General features: G+C 41.3%; 1 protein-coding gene across 3 annotated transcripts in view; it reads left to right on the top strand.

Moving 5' to 3' along the window:
* Nucleotides 1–15737, top strand: part of JHY (junctional cadherin complex regulator) — a 65047-nt gene that overhangs the window by 23951 nt on the left and 25359 nt on the right. For 2 of the 3 annotated variants that reach the window (XM_069468801.1, XM_069468800.1), the window contains exon 3: nucleotides 8490–8602. The exons of the other annotated variant lie outside the window; for it this stretch is intronic. In XM_069468801.1, coding sequence (XP_069324902.1) covers nucleotides 8490–8602 — 113 coding nt within the window. The remainder of the gene's footprint in view (nucleotides 1–8489; nucleotides 8603–15737) is intronic. 3 annotated transcript variants of the gene reach the window in all.

Genomic DNA, 15737 nt, shown 5'->3' with positions numbered 1-15737 from the left:
TGGCATACAGTAAGCATTAGCTAAATATTTGATGAAAAAATGTAATTTTTAAATACTTTTTCTTTGGTCCAAAATGAAAAAAAAAGGACTAATTCAAGCTTTTGCTGGTGACTTAAACACTGGTATTTGAAGTCAAAGACCCAATTTGACCCTGTTATTATTGGAGCCATTACTTTGGCAAATCACAAAATCTTGCTGAGCCTCACTAAAGTAAGGTTATAAATATTTGCCTTATTCCACAGATTCAAGATTTTTGGGATGATCAACTGAGATACTATTTGTGAAAGCTTTTTATAATCATATAGCCCTATATAAATGTAAGTTACATTTATTATTGAACATTTGGCTTGAATTTACAGTCAGTCTCCTAGTGGACAGAGTTACTACATAAGTGATAAATTGCTCTTTTCGATAGTTTTGACTTTAGTGAAACTTTTGGTTGTCTATAAGATTAAGCTTTACCTGTATTTAAATTATAATCCTTTTGTAATTATATTTGGTTAGAAACATAGCATTCTTTTTTATAGAATTCTTTCAGTTTGGTAGTGCTTTTTGAGTCACACCTATTATACTTGTAAAAATCATTCTTCTGCAACATAGGAACTCTGTAGATGTTCATTGATTAATAAATTTTCTTATTTTTCCCTGTACCACTGCCACAAGAGCACTTACTTATGACAGTATAATTTCAATTGAACTTTATGATTTTTTCAGTACAAGACATTTCTTAAGGCATCTTTCTTGTGTGCACTACTCAGCATTTAGTTGCTTAAACTACCAATTTGTATGATCTATAGAGTGGACACTTCATTAATTCGACATTATTGAGGAAGGATCCATAAAAAAAAGTACTTTCCACATAACTAAAGCATGCCCTTTTGAAACCCAGAAATTTGACTAATTAAATGTTTTGAAGGATAGCTTTCAAAAACCTACCTAGTGTACCTGATAATCCCGTGCTGTCTTACACAGGGCATATTGCACTGTTCTGTAGTAAAGTCAGAGGCTGTGGCGATGTGACTGAGTCTTTGCCCCTTTGTTAAATGACTGCTACTGCTATGCGTCTGTGGCCCTTTCATGCTGCTGTCGGTGCATCTGCACGTAAGGGGCTGACGGCCTAGTGAGAAGCAGACATGTAAACAGTCAGCACCAAGTGAAAACTGCTGTACTAGTAATGGATAAGGTCCCAAAGGAACCCAGAAGAAAAAGTGCCTAAGTCTGTCCGGGGAAGTCAGAGAGGGCTTCACAGAAGAGGCAATCATCGAACTGATTCTTTAAAAAGAAGTAGAAGCTAACAGGTGGAGGTGGGTAGGAAAGGCATTGCAGGCAGAGGGAGCTTGTGCAACGATAAAAAGTCATGTAGAAAACTGTCAGTGTGGTAGGACCTCTATACTACTAGGCATGAATTGGTAGTTGGCCAATTAAATCAAAGGTCTCATGGAAGTAGAGAGTAGAATGATAGTTACCAGAAGCTGGAAGGGGTGGGGGGAACGAAGAGAGGTCAGTTAATGTATAAAACCATGCAGTTAGATAGAAGGAGTAAGTTCTAGTGTTCAATGACAGAGTAGGGTGACCGTAGTTAACAACAATGTATTGTATATTTCAAAGTAGCTAGAAGAGAGGACTTGAAACATTCCCCTCACACAGATGCAATAAATACTCAAATTTATGGATACTCCAAATATCCTGACTTGATCATTACACATTCTATGCATGCAACAAAATATCACATGTACCCTATAAATATATACAAACATTGTATATCAATAACAATTTTTTAATTGGTTAAAGCAGATGTGAATAATGATAACTACATACCATAACTATTTGGCTTTCACTTAAGTATATAAATATACATTGATTCACCAGTTTTTTACCTAGGGACCAAGGCCTCTTCTGTCAGCATGAATTCTATTGATTGGAGTTTCGTATCATCTTGCATCGTTTTGACAGCATCTATGATATGCAGTTTTGATTTTTTGAAAGCAAAGTGCAAACTTAAAAAGCCTCTTGGGCCGGGCGCGGTGGCTCACGCCTGTAATCCTAGCACTCTGGGAGGCCGAGGCGGGTGGATCGCTCAAGGTCAGGAGTTCGAGACCAGCCTGAGCAAGAGCGAGACCCCGTCTCTACTAAAAATAGAAAGAAATTATATGGACAACTAAAAATATATATATAGAAAAATTAGCCGGGCATAGTGGCGCATGCCTGTAATCCCAGCTACTCGGGAGGCTGAGGCAGGAGGATTGCTTGAGCCCAGGAGTTTGAGGTTGCTGTGAGCTAGGCTGACGCCACGGCACTCACTCTAGCCTGGGCAACAAAGTGAGACTCTGTCTCAAAAAAAAAAAAAAAAAAAAAAAGCATCTTGAAACAGTGTTAGAACATAATCCCTAGATTTTTGTGAATGTTTCCCCTAATCTTTTACAGTTTCCCGCCCACATACATGTTGTTTTGCCATTTGCTTTTATTAGGCCATCCTAAATCATTTAACTTAGTTTTCATGGGTATAACATCTCTCTAAGCTTGCTCAGATTTCTCCAGATGACCTAATCTTTAAATAAATTTCATAATTTTAATAACACACACAATAGGAATAAACAGTTTGGGGAACAAATGTAGAAGATTCTTGGTAAATGTACAACTCAACTGTTGGAAGTAGAAGTACGAAGATATACTAGAAAGAGCCTACCGGCCACGAGCATTCAGCTGTGGCCTCAGTGAGGATATCTTCAAGAGGAACTGGAGAGTGTCATTTAATCCAGTGAGTTAGTTAAGGAGAAGGAAGATACTGCTGTAGCTGTATGTGGCTAGATCGTGAGGGTGAGCGTATGGATATTAGGCTAGAGAAACTGGCAGGTGCCTTTCACGTAGGCTCTTGCATGTCATTCTAAAGCAGGAGCTCTCAGAATGTGTTCCCCAGACCAGGAGCATCAGCATCACCTGGGAACCTAATACAAGTGCAAATTCTTGCACCCCATCCCAGACCTCCTGAATCAGAAAATCTGGGGTGAGGCCCAGCAATCTGTGTCTTAATAAGCCTTCCAAGGGATTCTGATAGTGCTTAAGTTTTAGAACCTCAGTGCTAAAGAGTTGGTTCTTTCTTCCAATTGATATGGATTCATTGAAGGATTTTAGGAATGGAGCAATTGGAGTACAATGTGTATGAGCTTTGTGGCAAATGGTTTTTTTAAAATCTCTGCTGTGACCATTCAGAAGTCCCACTCCCATGTCCTTAGTTTGTTATGGAGAGTTTAGATTGCTGGATAATCAACCTTCCTGTAAGTGACACAAGATATTCCTAAAAATTTGTTTCACATTCTTGAAAACGGCCAGGTACTTCATTCATTAGCATATATTTATTGTGAGCACTGTGAATTGATCTTTTCATTCAGTCATATTTATTGAGCATCTGTATGCCAGGCACCTTCAGAGCTACCATGCAGCACAGGTGAGTAGCACCCCTGGAGCTGTACAACACGGCCACCCAGCACACAGTCCCTCCTTCTTCCTGCCATCTTGGTATTTACAGTCCAGAAGGGAAAACAAACAGTTCCCAGGATGACACTTGTTATAAAAGGGAAAGTACAAAGTACTGAGGCCACGAGCTCAGGTGCAGCTATCGGTAGCCTCCGCTGGGGCGTCAGGAATGGATTCCTGGCGGAAGTTATGTTTCAGCCAAAGCTGTAGCAGTGAATGGGATGGGTCAGAATAAGGGAAGTGAGGGGAAATTTCCAGCCCGAGGCCCGTCAGCAAACTGGAAGGTGCACAAGGAGGAGGGCAGGAAGCCACGGCTGGGGCAGCGAGCAGGAGCTCGAGGCCCAGGGTGTGTAGCCCTGTAACGACTGAGCGCAGTGCAAAAGCATGGAAGAAGGGCTTTTAAGTAGGTGACTGACAACCAGTTTGGGGGTTTTAAAACCTCAAGTCTTATAGTGAAAATGAATGTAGAAAATAATATATGCACAGGTTTCAGTGTCATCAAATTCTTATTAAGCGAGTACATGCTAAATACATTATGAAATGTTCTCTAGGAATGGAAAAAATGGCCAAGAGCAGAGCCAATATATTTCATGTGTTTTATCTCTAAATAGCTGAATCATACAAACCTGCATAATTTTAACAGCTGTGCTAAATATCAGTGTTGCAAACTGACAATGGTAGACTATTGGCATTGTCATGCCTCAGCCTCTTTTGCTGGCCACGTATAAACACAGGCACAGCTGTGCTGATGCAAGCAGGCCTAAACTGACACACAGCAAAACGTATTAGAAGTAGGACAGAGAAATAAATGCTTCAAATCACTCATTAGTCAAGTTAATAAAGAAATGCTCACTGAATCCAGGGATTATGCTTGGAAGAGAGAGACTAAATAACAGACGTGTTGGAATGATGGGAAGCACATACTACCTTAATAAATCCAACTCTGTGGCCTATTTAATTTGGGTGTGTGCTAGTTGTTGATACACCAAAGGAGAGTTAACAAAGAACCCAATAAATTAATGTGGGGCTCCCCACAACATCTAAACATAAGGTCAGTAGTAAAAACAGAATATAAAGGAAAAAAGAGGCGAAACCTCCAGTGATTACAGAACTTAATGGTAACATGCTTATTTAAACGCGTTTCAGTGTGTGTCTATGCAGATCCCCTAATTCGCATATAGCTCTTGGTACAGCATCAACTTCTTTCTTTGTGGTGCTGTCTGATTCTCTAAGAACCTGATGAGTTTCTTTGAGAGAGAAGTAGCAGCCCAATCTAGCTCAGCTGTACTCAATCTGAGTTGCTTTCCTACCTACAAACCCTCACTTCAAAGCAAGGAACATAATGTACAATTTTTTAATGGCTCTAGACCCAGGCACTCAGACTCTCTGCTCTGCGCCTTACCTCAGTGTAAACACCTAATCAAGATTGCCTGCGCTTCAACAATAGCAGCCAAATGCAATTGGAGAACCACAAGCCTTTGAAGTCCTCCCTGCAAAGGCCGGTTTTCTAGTCTGGGATAATGACATGCCATGATTGCTGTCTTTGTTGTATCTTTTCAGTAGAGAAGCAATTATAGGCCCCAATTTAACAGAATAGACATTACACAGCTTATGATGCTCAAAATGCAATTTCATTTGATCATTTTCTCGATTTGATTGGTATTAATAGAATAGTTCACAAAAAAAAAAAAAATAGCTGGCAGAGGTTGTGTCCCATTCCACTTTCAAAGAGATAATGTAGAAGTATGCTTTACTTGCCCGGAGACTCTCGCTGGGTGATTTAGCCACTGAGTTCCACCAAAACAGCCGGTGGAGGGGAATATTGTGCATCCTATGCTCTCTGGGAAAGGAAGTGTGGGACACTATATTTTTAATTTGTAAACTTTTCATCGGAGCTGTGTAAGAGATCCCGGTGTCATCAATTGAACAATTAATATCACCGGTGATAGACCGAATTAACTAAACCAAGTCCCCTTTATTTCTTAGACATTTACAAAAGGCAAGGAATCCACATCCTTGACAGATCTAAGAGAGAGCTCAACTTCTCTTTCTCCCAGCTCCAGACAACAGTTCATCCGACGAGTCACCAGTTTTTGAGGTTTGAAAAAGGATTATTTCCTCGTCTGCTTAGTCAGCCTAGTTAGACTGTTTACTCTTAACTTCCGTTTCTCTTCCAAGACAGGGTTGATTTTTCTTTTAAATGAATCATGTTTCTATTTAACATCGTGGCCATAAGGGATTGAAACCTTTGCTGTGATAATGACAAAAGTTGTAAAAATCTGATATTTTATCATGATCCAGCGTTTCATCTTGAACCAGCACTTGTGAGAAGGACGGAAAGATGGAAACGTGAGAAATGGCTCCTGACCTTGAGCAGTAGCATTTAGAGTTCCAAACTTTCACATCAGCACGAGCTAAACTGTTTCATGATGTGAAGTTTTCGATTTGCGAAGCAGGTGAATCATTCAAAGCCTGGTGATTACTTCCATTTGTAATCAGAAAAACACTATGATCAAATAGTACATTTTTGTTCCTTTTTTAGGAGTAAAAATTCAAGCATAAAAGTATTTTAGTTTCGTTTTTTCCCATTTTCGGATCAACCGTTAAGTAAACTTTTACACCATCCATCTGCCTTATTTCTCTCAATATTAGTGCGGTAATTGTGAAAGTTACTTCAGTGGAATTAGTAGAGAGAGTTTGGGTGGAGATAAGTTTCCACCTAAAATAACGGAAACAAAACGCTGTCTCTTTTGTCCCAGGGAAGCCACAGCGAGTGGTAAGGAATGAGGGTATCTTCCCTGTCAAATATTTACTTATCAATTAATATGTGACAAATATTTTTACCTCCTTCTGTACTGACTACAAGTCTCCGTAGGCATGAAGTGGAAGTAAGCAGCAGAGGAGGAATTTGAACACAAACACGACAGATTCCAAACCCCATCTTCTGTCCATTTCACACCTTGCTGCTCCTCACAGTAACTACACAGCCCAGCAGGGGAAATGTATCAATAACAAAGTAGGGAAATGTATTAATAACAAAGCAAGTGTAAAGTCCCAAATCTGAATTTACAAATGAATCGCATCAGTTCAGAAAGGAGAAACCTGACAGCATTTACAGGTGATGAACCGGCGAGTGGCCAAAGGAGCCCGACCTGAGGAATGTGGCATAGGAGGGGTGGCAAAGAAATATCGAGAGAGGGTCTGTAAATAAGAGGAGGCTCAGGAGAGACACCGGGGTCAGCTTCTACCAGTGTAGGGCTGTCATCTGAAAGAGGGACGGACCTATTCAATGATATTCCAGAGGGCAGAGGGATAGAAAATATGGAAAGACATATTTCTGCTCATATAAGGAAGAGCTTTCTGGCATTTAGGTTGCTCAGTGATGGAACAATATGTTTATCATGCATGAAACAGAGATTTCTTCTCTCCTCCCGACTCATAGATCTTTAAATGTGTGCTAACATTGACGAACAGGTGACTCCCGCGGGAGATGGGGCATGTGTTTTAGGCGGAGAGTGGGGGAACATCTACGAGGGATGGTATGGAGGTACTGGAGGTTGAACTGGATTTTCTCCGGAATCTTTTCCAACACTAAGATTGTAGAACTTTAAATTTGCTTTCCGCGTTGCATCCAGATGGCTAGAAATTCCACATGACACAGAGACTGTCTGATTTCTTGATTTAAAACAAATAGCCAGTGGAGGCAAAGAAGGACCCTTACATACTTAGGGGACCTGAATCCCATGTAGCTGCCTTCATCTGTGGTTCCCTAACCTGGCTGCAGATTAGACCCTCCTGGAGAGCTTTTCTTTTTTTCTTCTTCTTTGTTTTTAAATAGTAGATGGGGAGCTTTTAAAATATGCTGACATCTAGGGCCACCTCCAGAGCTTTAATTGGTTTGGAGTAGGACTAGGGCATTAGTACTTTTTAAAAGGTTTTCCTAATATCTAACTAAAGTTGAGAACTACTGATCTACATCATTCAAATTCACTGATTACCAAAACTACAAATCCTGCAGATCTAGGATGATATTTTAAATAAGTGAGTTAGCTTAGCAGAATTGTTAAATGTGCAGGTTCTGGAGTTAGACTGCCCGGCTGCTCTATTTACTGGCTGATGATCCTGGGCAAATTACTTCTCTTGTGCCTTTGTTTTCTCATTTGCAAAAAGGGTATAATAATATTAATACATATCTGGTAAGGTTGTTGTAAGGATTAACTGATATGTTTTATGCTGGGGGCCTAGGACAGCTACTACCACACCATGAGCATTACGTGTATATTAATGATTTCTGTTGTTATCATCTTGGAGTACAGTGTTATTTCATGGTGTTTCTACTGGCACCATCTAACATTACTTGTGGCATCCAGTTCACATAACTGTTCAAAAATTGGGTCCCCTGAGTATGTATTGAATATTTAAAGTAAGTAGTAGGCCGGGCGAGGTGGCTCATGCCTGTAATCCTAGCACTCTGGGAGGCCAAGGCGGGTGAATCATTTGAGCTCAGGAGTTCGAGACCAGCCTGAAGAAGAGCGAGACCCTGTCTCTACTAAAAAAAATAGAAAGAAATTATCTGGCCAACTAAAAATATATATAGAAAAAATTAGCCAGGCATGGTGGCGTGTGCCTGTAGTCCCAGCTACTCGGGAGGCTGAGGCAGGAGGATTGCTTGAGCCCAGGAGTTTGAGGTTGCTGTGAGCTAGGCTGACGCCATGGCACTCTAGCTGGGGCAACAGAGTGAGACTCTGTCTCAAAAAATAAAAAATAAAGTAAGTAGTAGTTTGACCTCAAAGCACCAGTTCTCCCTTCATGCCTGCAAGAGAAAATATTGTTTATTCCCATTTTCCTTGGCAATAACCTGGGTCCTTGAAGACTGAAGAGATGAATCCCTGAAATTAACTGAAAATAAAACTTAGCCCTGCAGCACCTCTTTCTAAAGTACACAGACCTGAGCCTCATGGCTCTAAGACTGAAATGAATTCAGTTAACGTGCTCTATGTGTTTTACCCACCTAGATCTCCTCTTCCATCAGAGCAACTGACGAGACGTCTATTCAAAATGCCAAAGAGACTGAAAATGCTGCCATCGATCCTGAAGACAAATGGCATCAAAGAGCACAACAGCTAAAGGTTACCTGCTAGATTGCATTTTAAGTGTGTTCGCAGCATTACTGCTGAATATAAGCAATGCTTGTGACTGAGTTCTTATCACTTAAGGGTTCATTTTTATGCCTGACAATAGGTACCCACCTTCCCATGGGTAAAACTGGCTTCTGCCCAGATGAGCCATTGTTTGTTCAGCCGGCCCTACCTGTTTTTCCAAAGGTTCTATTGCATAGACGAAAATCATATCCCACTTTAAACATACAGAGTTAAAATCCCTCCAGAAGGAAGGCATGGAAAGATGCAGGAAAAATCACAGTCCCAAAGTATTGTGAATCAATATCCAATGCTGTGCTGCCTCCCAAGTCTGTTTCCTTTTGGAGCTGGCAGTTGCATATGATGTCTTGGTGAGGGGAACACTATCCCTAAAAATGGATGGGAATCCCCAGAGCCTCACTAAACCCTCATTTTTAGGATGTGAACGCTTACCAAGTGGTAATTTAACATGACAACACCCTTTTTGGCCATGGGTTTGCTACTTTGAAATCATAAACATGATTTCAGGCAAAGTTTTTCTGAAATTGTCCCCACGGACTGTTTTTCTAGAAGAAACAGAAAAAACACTAGCAGTTGATTTCTCTCTTAAACCAGTGTATGCAGTTATGTGGAGTCAGTCTTGGACTAGGTTTGATCCCTGCTTAGGAAAGGATGAGACCTTTGACATCACTGAGCCCACAGAGCCTGTTGACATCATCAGTTAAAACCATGTACAGTGGTTAACGTAATAATAAAAATAGCAAAGTTTGTCCCAGCTTCAGAGAAGGGAGAAAGGTAGGCCAGCCCAAATTATTTCTCTTTCTCCCCAGTGGTGGCCTCCAGGCCAATCTTAAGAGATACAAAAAAAGAAATAAAAACAGTCATTCACCCAGAGTTTCCTGAAAGTTGATGCTAGGGAGGCCACACCCAGAAATAGAGAGGGAAAGGATGGCAGTGGGATGCAGAGGACAGGGTCTACTACCAGGCCTGATACAGAGCAGGGGGAACCTGGCCAACAGGATCCAGAGGACAAAGGACACACTTTAAGGCTTGTTATGCATTATGGTAATGGGCTGAGTCAGATGATATGAGTGTCTGGGCCTCGACATGCTTGCTATTTATTTGATGCATGACTTTGGGCAAAACTCAGCTTTCCCCAAGCCTTAAATTCCTTCTTTATTAAATGAAAGATTGGCCTAAATGATCTTCAAGGTCCATCTCAGCTGCAAAATGCTATAATTCTAAGACCATTTAGGCCAAGTGTGGTGGCTCACACCTGTAATCCCAGCACTCTGGGAGGCCAAGGCAGGAGGATTGCTTGAGACCAGCCTGAGCAGGAGCGAGACCCTGTCTCTACTAAAAATAGAAAAATTAGCCAGGCGTCATGACGCACACCTGTAGTCCCAACTACCTGGGAAGCTGAGGCAGGAGGATCACTTGAGCCCAGGAGTCTGAGGTTGCTATGCGCTATGATGACGCTGCTGCACTCTACCCGGGCAACAGAGCAAGACTCTGTCTAAAGAAAAAAAAAAAAGACTATTATTTTTATTTCTAGTTATTTAAATTATTATAGAAAACACATTTGAAACATGTAAGATTATTACAACCTAGAGCTTTCATAATTGTCACTAAGGAAAAATTGTAGGATTCTCAGGAAATGATAAAAATAATTAAGGTAATATCACAGTGCTTGATTCATGGCATGAACCTAGACAGAGGCAGTAAAAAACTTTTTACGGAAGAAAATCAGGAGAAAGCCAAAAGAGTGCTTTTTGTTCTCTGTGTGCACCATAACTAACGTGCTTATAACCTCTCATGAATAAAGACAAAATGTAGCAAAACATCTAAGGATTGTTAGACCTAACATGACAGCAACAAAGACTGGCCCAAGGGGTGTCCCCTTTCCTTACTTAGAAAGGATCTCACTGCCCACTGCACACTACACTCTGGCCGGGCACTCTGGTGTACAAACACCCCATGCAGCCTTTCTTTTTCTTCTTCAACTTCCCAAGTTCCATGCCTTCTTTTTGGTCCCCCTCAAGTGCCACCTCCTGCATGAAGATGTCCCAGCCTCTCCCACCCCTCTCCTCTACTTCTCCCTCGGGCCCTGTTGTGCCTGTCATCTGGACCACTCACTCAGGGCCTGCCATACTCGGCCATGGCTCCTTAGTTGCTGCCTATGTTTCTTTTGTACACACTACACTATAAGCTCTTAAAGGTTAGGATTGTATTTTTCTCCACATCCCTCACCACAATGCCTTGACCAAAGGTGATGCTCAATAAATATTTACTGGCTGATTAAAGAAACATTTAAAGGTGATTTAGTGTGTCTTCAAGTGAAAATAGGCCTCATTTGAAATATTTTTCTCGAGAGATGACTTTCAAATAATCTACAGATCCCTCAGCGAACCTAGCCTAACAAAAAATAACCCTCACTAATCAGAAATATCTTTATGAGAAATCAAAATAATTCACACAACACATATTTATTGTCTACTATATTCCAGGAACTGTGAGTTAGGTACCTGGCCCAAAAAATATGCTTAAAAAAAATGAGCAAACGACAAAAAAAATTCTTCAAAATAATAAAAAAAATTTGAAGAAAGATTTTTTTTATGGTCCCTCTGCAAAATTTTAGTGGGAATACAGTTATGTAATTATTATAATGCTGTCATATGGAAGTGGGTACAAAATGCAGTGGAACTAAATTCTGCCTAATTCTCAGAAGACGGAGAAAGCCTTCCCAAAAGAGATAGCACCTGAGCTGCCTCCACAAGGATGAATCAAACGGTGCCATGCAGACAAATGGGGGGCAAAGGTATGGTAGAGAAAGAGAATGTAGTACACGCTGAGAATTGCATATAGTTCAATAACTAAAGGAGAAAGTATGAGGGAGGGAAAGAATGTGAGATGGCACTGGACCAGTTAGGTAGGGGACAGACTGTGGAAGGCTTTTTATGTCAACCAAAAGGTTTAGATTTTATCCTGTGGGCAGGAGGAAGCCAGCTGGGTCTCCCTCTGTCACTCAGGCTGGAGTACAGTGGCACCATCATTGCTCACTGCACCCGCGTGCTGCAGTGTTCCTCCTGCCTCAGTTTCCTGAGTAGCTGGGACTACAGGTGCACATCACCATGCCCAGCTAATTTTTCTTATTTTTTGTAGAGACGGAGTCTTGCTATGTTGCCAGGCTGGTCTCAATCTCCTGGGCTCAAGTGATCCTCCTGCCTTGGCCTCCCGAAGTGCTGGGATTACAGGCATGAGCCACTGCACCCAGCCATTGGCAACCTTTGAGCAACTTAATGACATAATCAAGCTTGCAAGTGTTAGAAAAATCACTCTATCCATGGTCTGAGGAATAGATGGGAAGGGAATAAGACTAGAGAGACAGCAACACCAGTAAGGTGACATGTGCGGTGGTTTCTACAAGATATGGGAGCACTGGAGTGATGGTGGCACTTGCTTTGTGTTTGTCATACGCTCCACATACCATGAGTTAACTTTTCAGTACGTGGATATATCTTACTCCAACAACTGGATTAAACTTTTTGCAGGTCAGGACAGCACCTGATTCCCCTCAGCCCCTGTATAGAGATGGTTAGGAAGTGAGAGCAGCAGACTTAGCAATTGCTTAAATAGGAGTTAAGCGGGGTTGGTTTCTTAGTGTCTGATTAGTGGTACTAATACCACCGAGAAGAAAAGGAGGTCTCTTGGTGCTGGGGATGGAAGAGGGAAGGGCGTGAGGACAGGAGTGGGCCTGAAGTTGAGTTTGGAGGTGGCTATAGAAAGGAGGACATCTCATCTAGGCACAGAACTAGGGAGAGACATCTGTGTTGGCCATGGACATTTGCGTCAAAAGCACTTCCTGATGGATTGAAGCTGTAGGAATTGCTGACATGACCCAAGAATTGTGGGGAATGGGAGAAGAGGGTCAAAAACAGGGTCCTGCAGACACTGGCAGAATTTTAAGGGTAGGCAGAGGTGGAGGACAGAAGGTAGGAGACCAAGAAGGGATTGCCAGAGTGGTAGAAAACTAACCAGGATAAAATAGGGTCATGGAACCTAAGACGTGAACATTTCAAGAAAGAGGAATTAGTGAACACAGTCAAACGCTGCAGAGAAGACAAGTAAAAAAGTGCCTTGGAAGGGGCATGATATATGCAACTCTTTTATATGCAAAGCTCCAATGGTTCAGAAAATACTAAATACCAAAAACGTAAATAATAATAGCATAAGCTATATATGTGCATATATACATATGTTTGTGTGTTTATGTGCAGAGTGACAGAGGGATAAAAACTGGTGAATCTAGGTAAAGAGCTTTGAGAGTTCTCTGTACTAGCAATTTTTCTGTAAGCTGGAAATAAATTAAAAATAAAAAGGTAAAGAAGAAACGCCCAGAAGACTTATCCACTAAGAGGTTATTGGTGGCCTGAGCAGAGCAGCTTCAGCAGGGTGGGGAGAATGAACACTCTAAGGTAGGGGGTAGAGGTCAGAATGAGAGATGGTGAGTAGGGACTGGGGCAGCCTACACTGGCAAGATGCTTGGCTGTGAGCTGAGAGCTAGACAGGGCTTAACCAGAGAAAGGGATCAAGTGAAGTTTCTTTCGTTTTTTTCATAGGAGAGACTTAAATACGTTTATATACTAGAAAGAATGAGAAACTAGAGATGGGGTGAGGAAAGAGAGAAGATATGCCTGAGACCATTTAAGCCTGTGTATTTCCAGTAAAAATACTGAGAATGGATGGTCATGATTGTCTATGTTAGAATCTTATACATGCCTAGGATCTTTGCTTCAAGCCAAGTAATCCCTCTTCATTTAACCTTTCTACATAGGTCTCACTGTCCTGAACCATTTTGTGCTCTCCTGTGAATCTTCCCAGGTTTTCGAAATCCCACTGCAGTTGTGTGCCCAGGACTATTGCTGGGCAGTTTGAGGGAGCACACTGCCAATGGCAGAAGACCCTTCCCAGGTATCTTAGTCCATTTGGGCTGATATGACAAAATACCACAGGACTGAGTGACTTATAAAGAACAGAAATGTGAGACCTTCCACTAATTAACATAAAAGTCCTTATAATCACATCCTAAGTAATCTTCCCACCTTTCCAATTTGTTTTTGCCCCCAACATTACCAACTGATCTGTGCTTCTTCTCTTATCTGAACACAGAGTTCTTCCTTACTGACAGTGGAAATTAGAGCCAATTAATAGCTGTGCTCAAAATTTTCTTAATATTATCAGATGGAATTTATAACCCAAGTTCAAAGTATTCATGTTTTATTCTTCATAAACACACAGAAAAAATGGAACACAATAGAAACTTCTCTACATCAGAGCTGATCTTGTAGCCCAAGCACAACTGTCAGGACTCCATGGTTGAGTTAGATTAACTAAGAACAAGAGTGGCTTTCGTGTTAAAGCAGGTGAACTTTTTGGTTGAGATCATAGCATGCATTCTCCTTTCTGCTTATGACATATGAACAAGGAAGTCGTACAAGAGAGACAGCCAAGCACTGCCTTTCACAGGGTTAGGGGCAAACTCCCCTTGGATGGCACAGTATGAATGAACATTAATAACTAAGGATGGGTCTTACTAAAAAATTATCATCCCAGCTTTGGGCAACAGGACGCCCCCATGCTAACTCTCTGTGTGGGACATGAAAACCTACTGCCAGTAAGCAGTTATTCTGAGTGCATGTAGTATGTACTGATTGTGAGTGTTGGCAACAAAAGAACCCCAGTGAGAACAGGAGGGAATAGAGGATTTCAGTGCTGATGGAGATTAAATCGCCTGAGAATGGCTTTGTATATTAACTTCAGGGAACTCAGGTCTTGCCACCTAAAGAGTGACACCTCATGCCCAATTGTAGGGTAATAAATCTTCAGTAAACCACAGATCTTAAGTAGGCTTCTTGGAAGGTGAGAAAAATCGCATCAAGCCCATAAATGCCTTCCTTTCTGGAAACTGAAATGCCATCTCTGGGCACTTACATTTACATGAATAGCGGATTTAACACTTGAGACAATTGAAGTTTCATAGATTGATGAGTCCTTGGCCTTGTTGACAAAGCACCCTGTGAAGAGTACTATTGTGATCTGAGGTGTCAGCAGCAAAGGTAATAACATGATTAAAACCAAGTGGTGACCTGGAAATTCAGACCTGGTCCCCAAGAAAAGAAATTTCTGATAGGCTTTTCCTTTTTCAGTGGGAAAGAGGAGGGAAAACTGGGAAAAGTACATTCAGATGTGAGCAGAAAGAGAGTTCCTGGTCACTTATTTCTTTAGTGTGTTAAAGGCTGAACAAATATTGGGAAGAAATGACGTTATCAGCATCAATTAATATTTATAAATCATAGTAAAGAGGAGCTTTCTTGACCTTCCTCAACGGTGATATGTTGTGTTTCAGGAACACAACTATAAGATTGTAGCATGGCAATTTTTTTCTGGATCCTCTACAAGGAAGGATGCTCCTGGGCCTATGTATTTGCAGAGACTTCTTGCTCCTACTTCTCCATGCAGCTCAATGTACTGCATGGAAGGAAGGAAGGACCTCTTCTTACCTGGAGTACAGAAAAGGAAGTTTAGTTTCGTTGCCTTTCTTTCCTTTCTTTCCTTTCCTTTCCTTTCCTTTCCTTTCCCTTCCTTCCTTTCTTTCTTTCTTTCTTTTATATCTTTCTTTTCTTCCTTCCCTTCCTTCCCTTCCTTCCTTCCTTCCTTTCCTTTCCTTTTCTTTTCTTTTCTTTCTTCTCTCTCTCTCTCTTTCTTTCTTTCCTTCCTTCCTTCGTTCTTGCCTTCCTTCCTTTTCTTTTCTTTCCTTTTCTTTCAGCATTACAGGTAAAAATCTAATGTAGGAACAAATCAGAGCCTGGCCAATTCTGCAGAAAATTCAAATTCCTGGGAGAACATACTCTAAACTTTAAATTAGAAGTCATTTTTGGCTGGGCACGGTGGCTCACACCTGGAATCCCAACACTTTGGGAAGCCAAGGCAGGAGGATCACTTGAGGCCAGGAGTTTGAGGTTGCAGTGAGCTGTGATGACAACACTGCACTCTATCTAGCCCAGGTGACAGAGCAAGACCACCTTGTCTTAAAAAAAGAAAAAATCATTGTCTTAAAAATTTGAT

The sequence above is a fragment of the Eulemur rufifrons genome, chromosome 6 (assembly GCF_041146395.1).
Source record: "Eulemur rufifrons isolate Redbay chromosome 6, OSU_ERuf_1, whole genome shotgun sequence".
Classification (NCBI taxonomy): Eukaryota; Metazoa; Chordata; class Mammalia; order Primates; family Lemuridae; genus Eulemur; species Eulemur rufifrons.
This window is presented reverse-complemented; position numbering and strand designations above follow the sequence as displayed.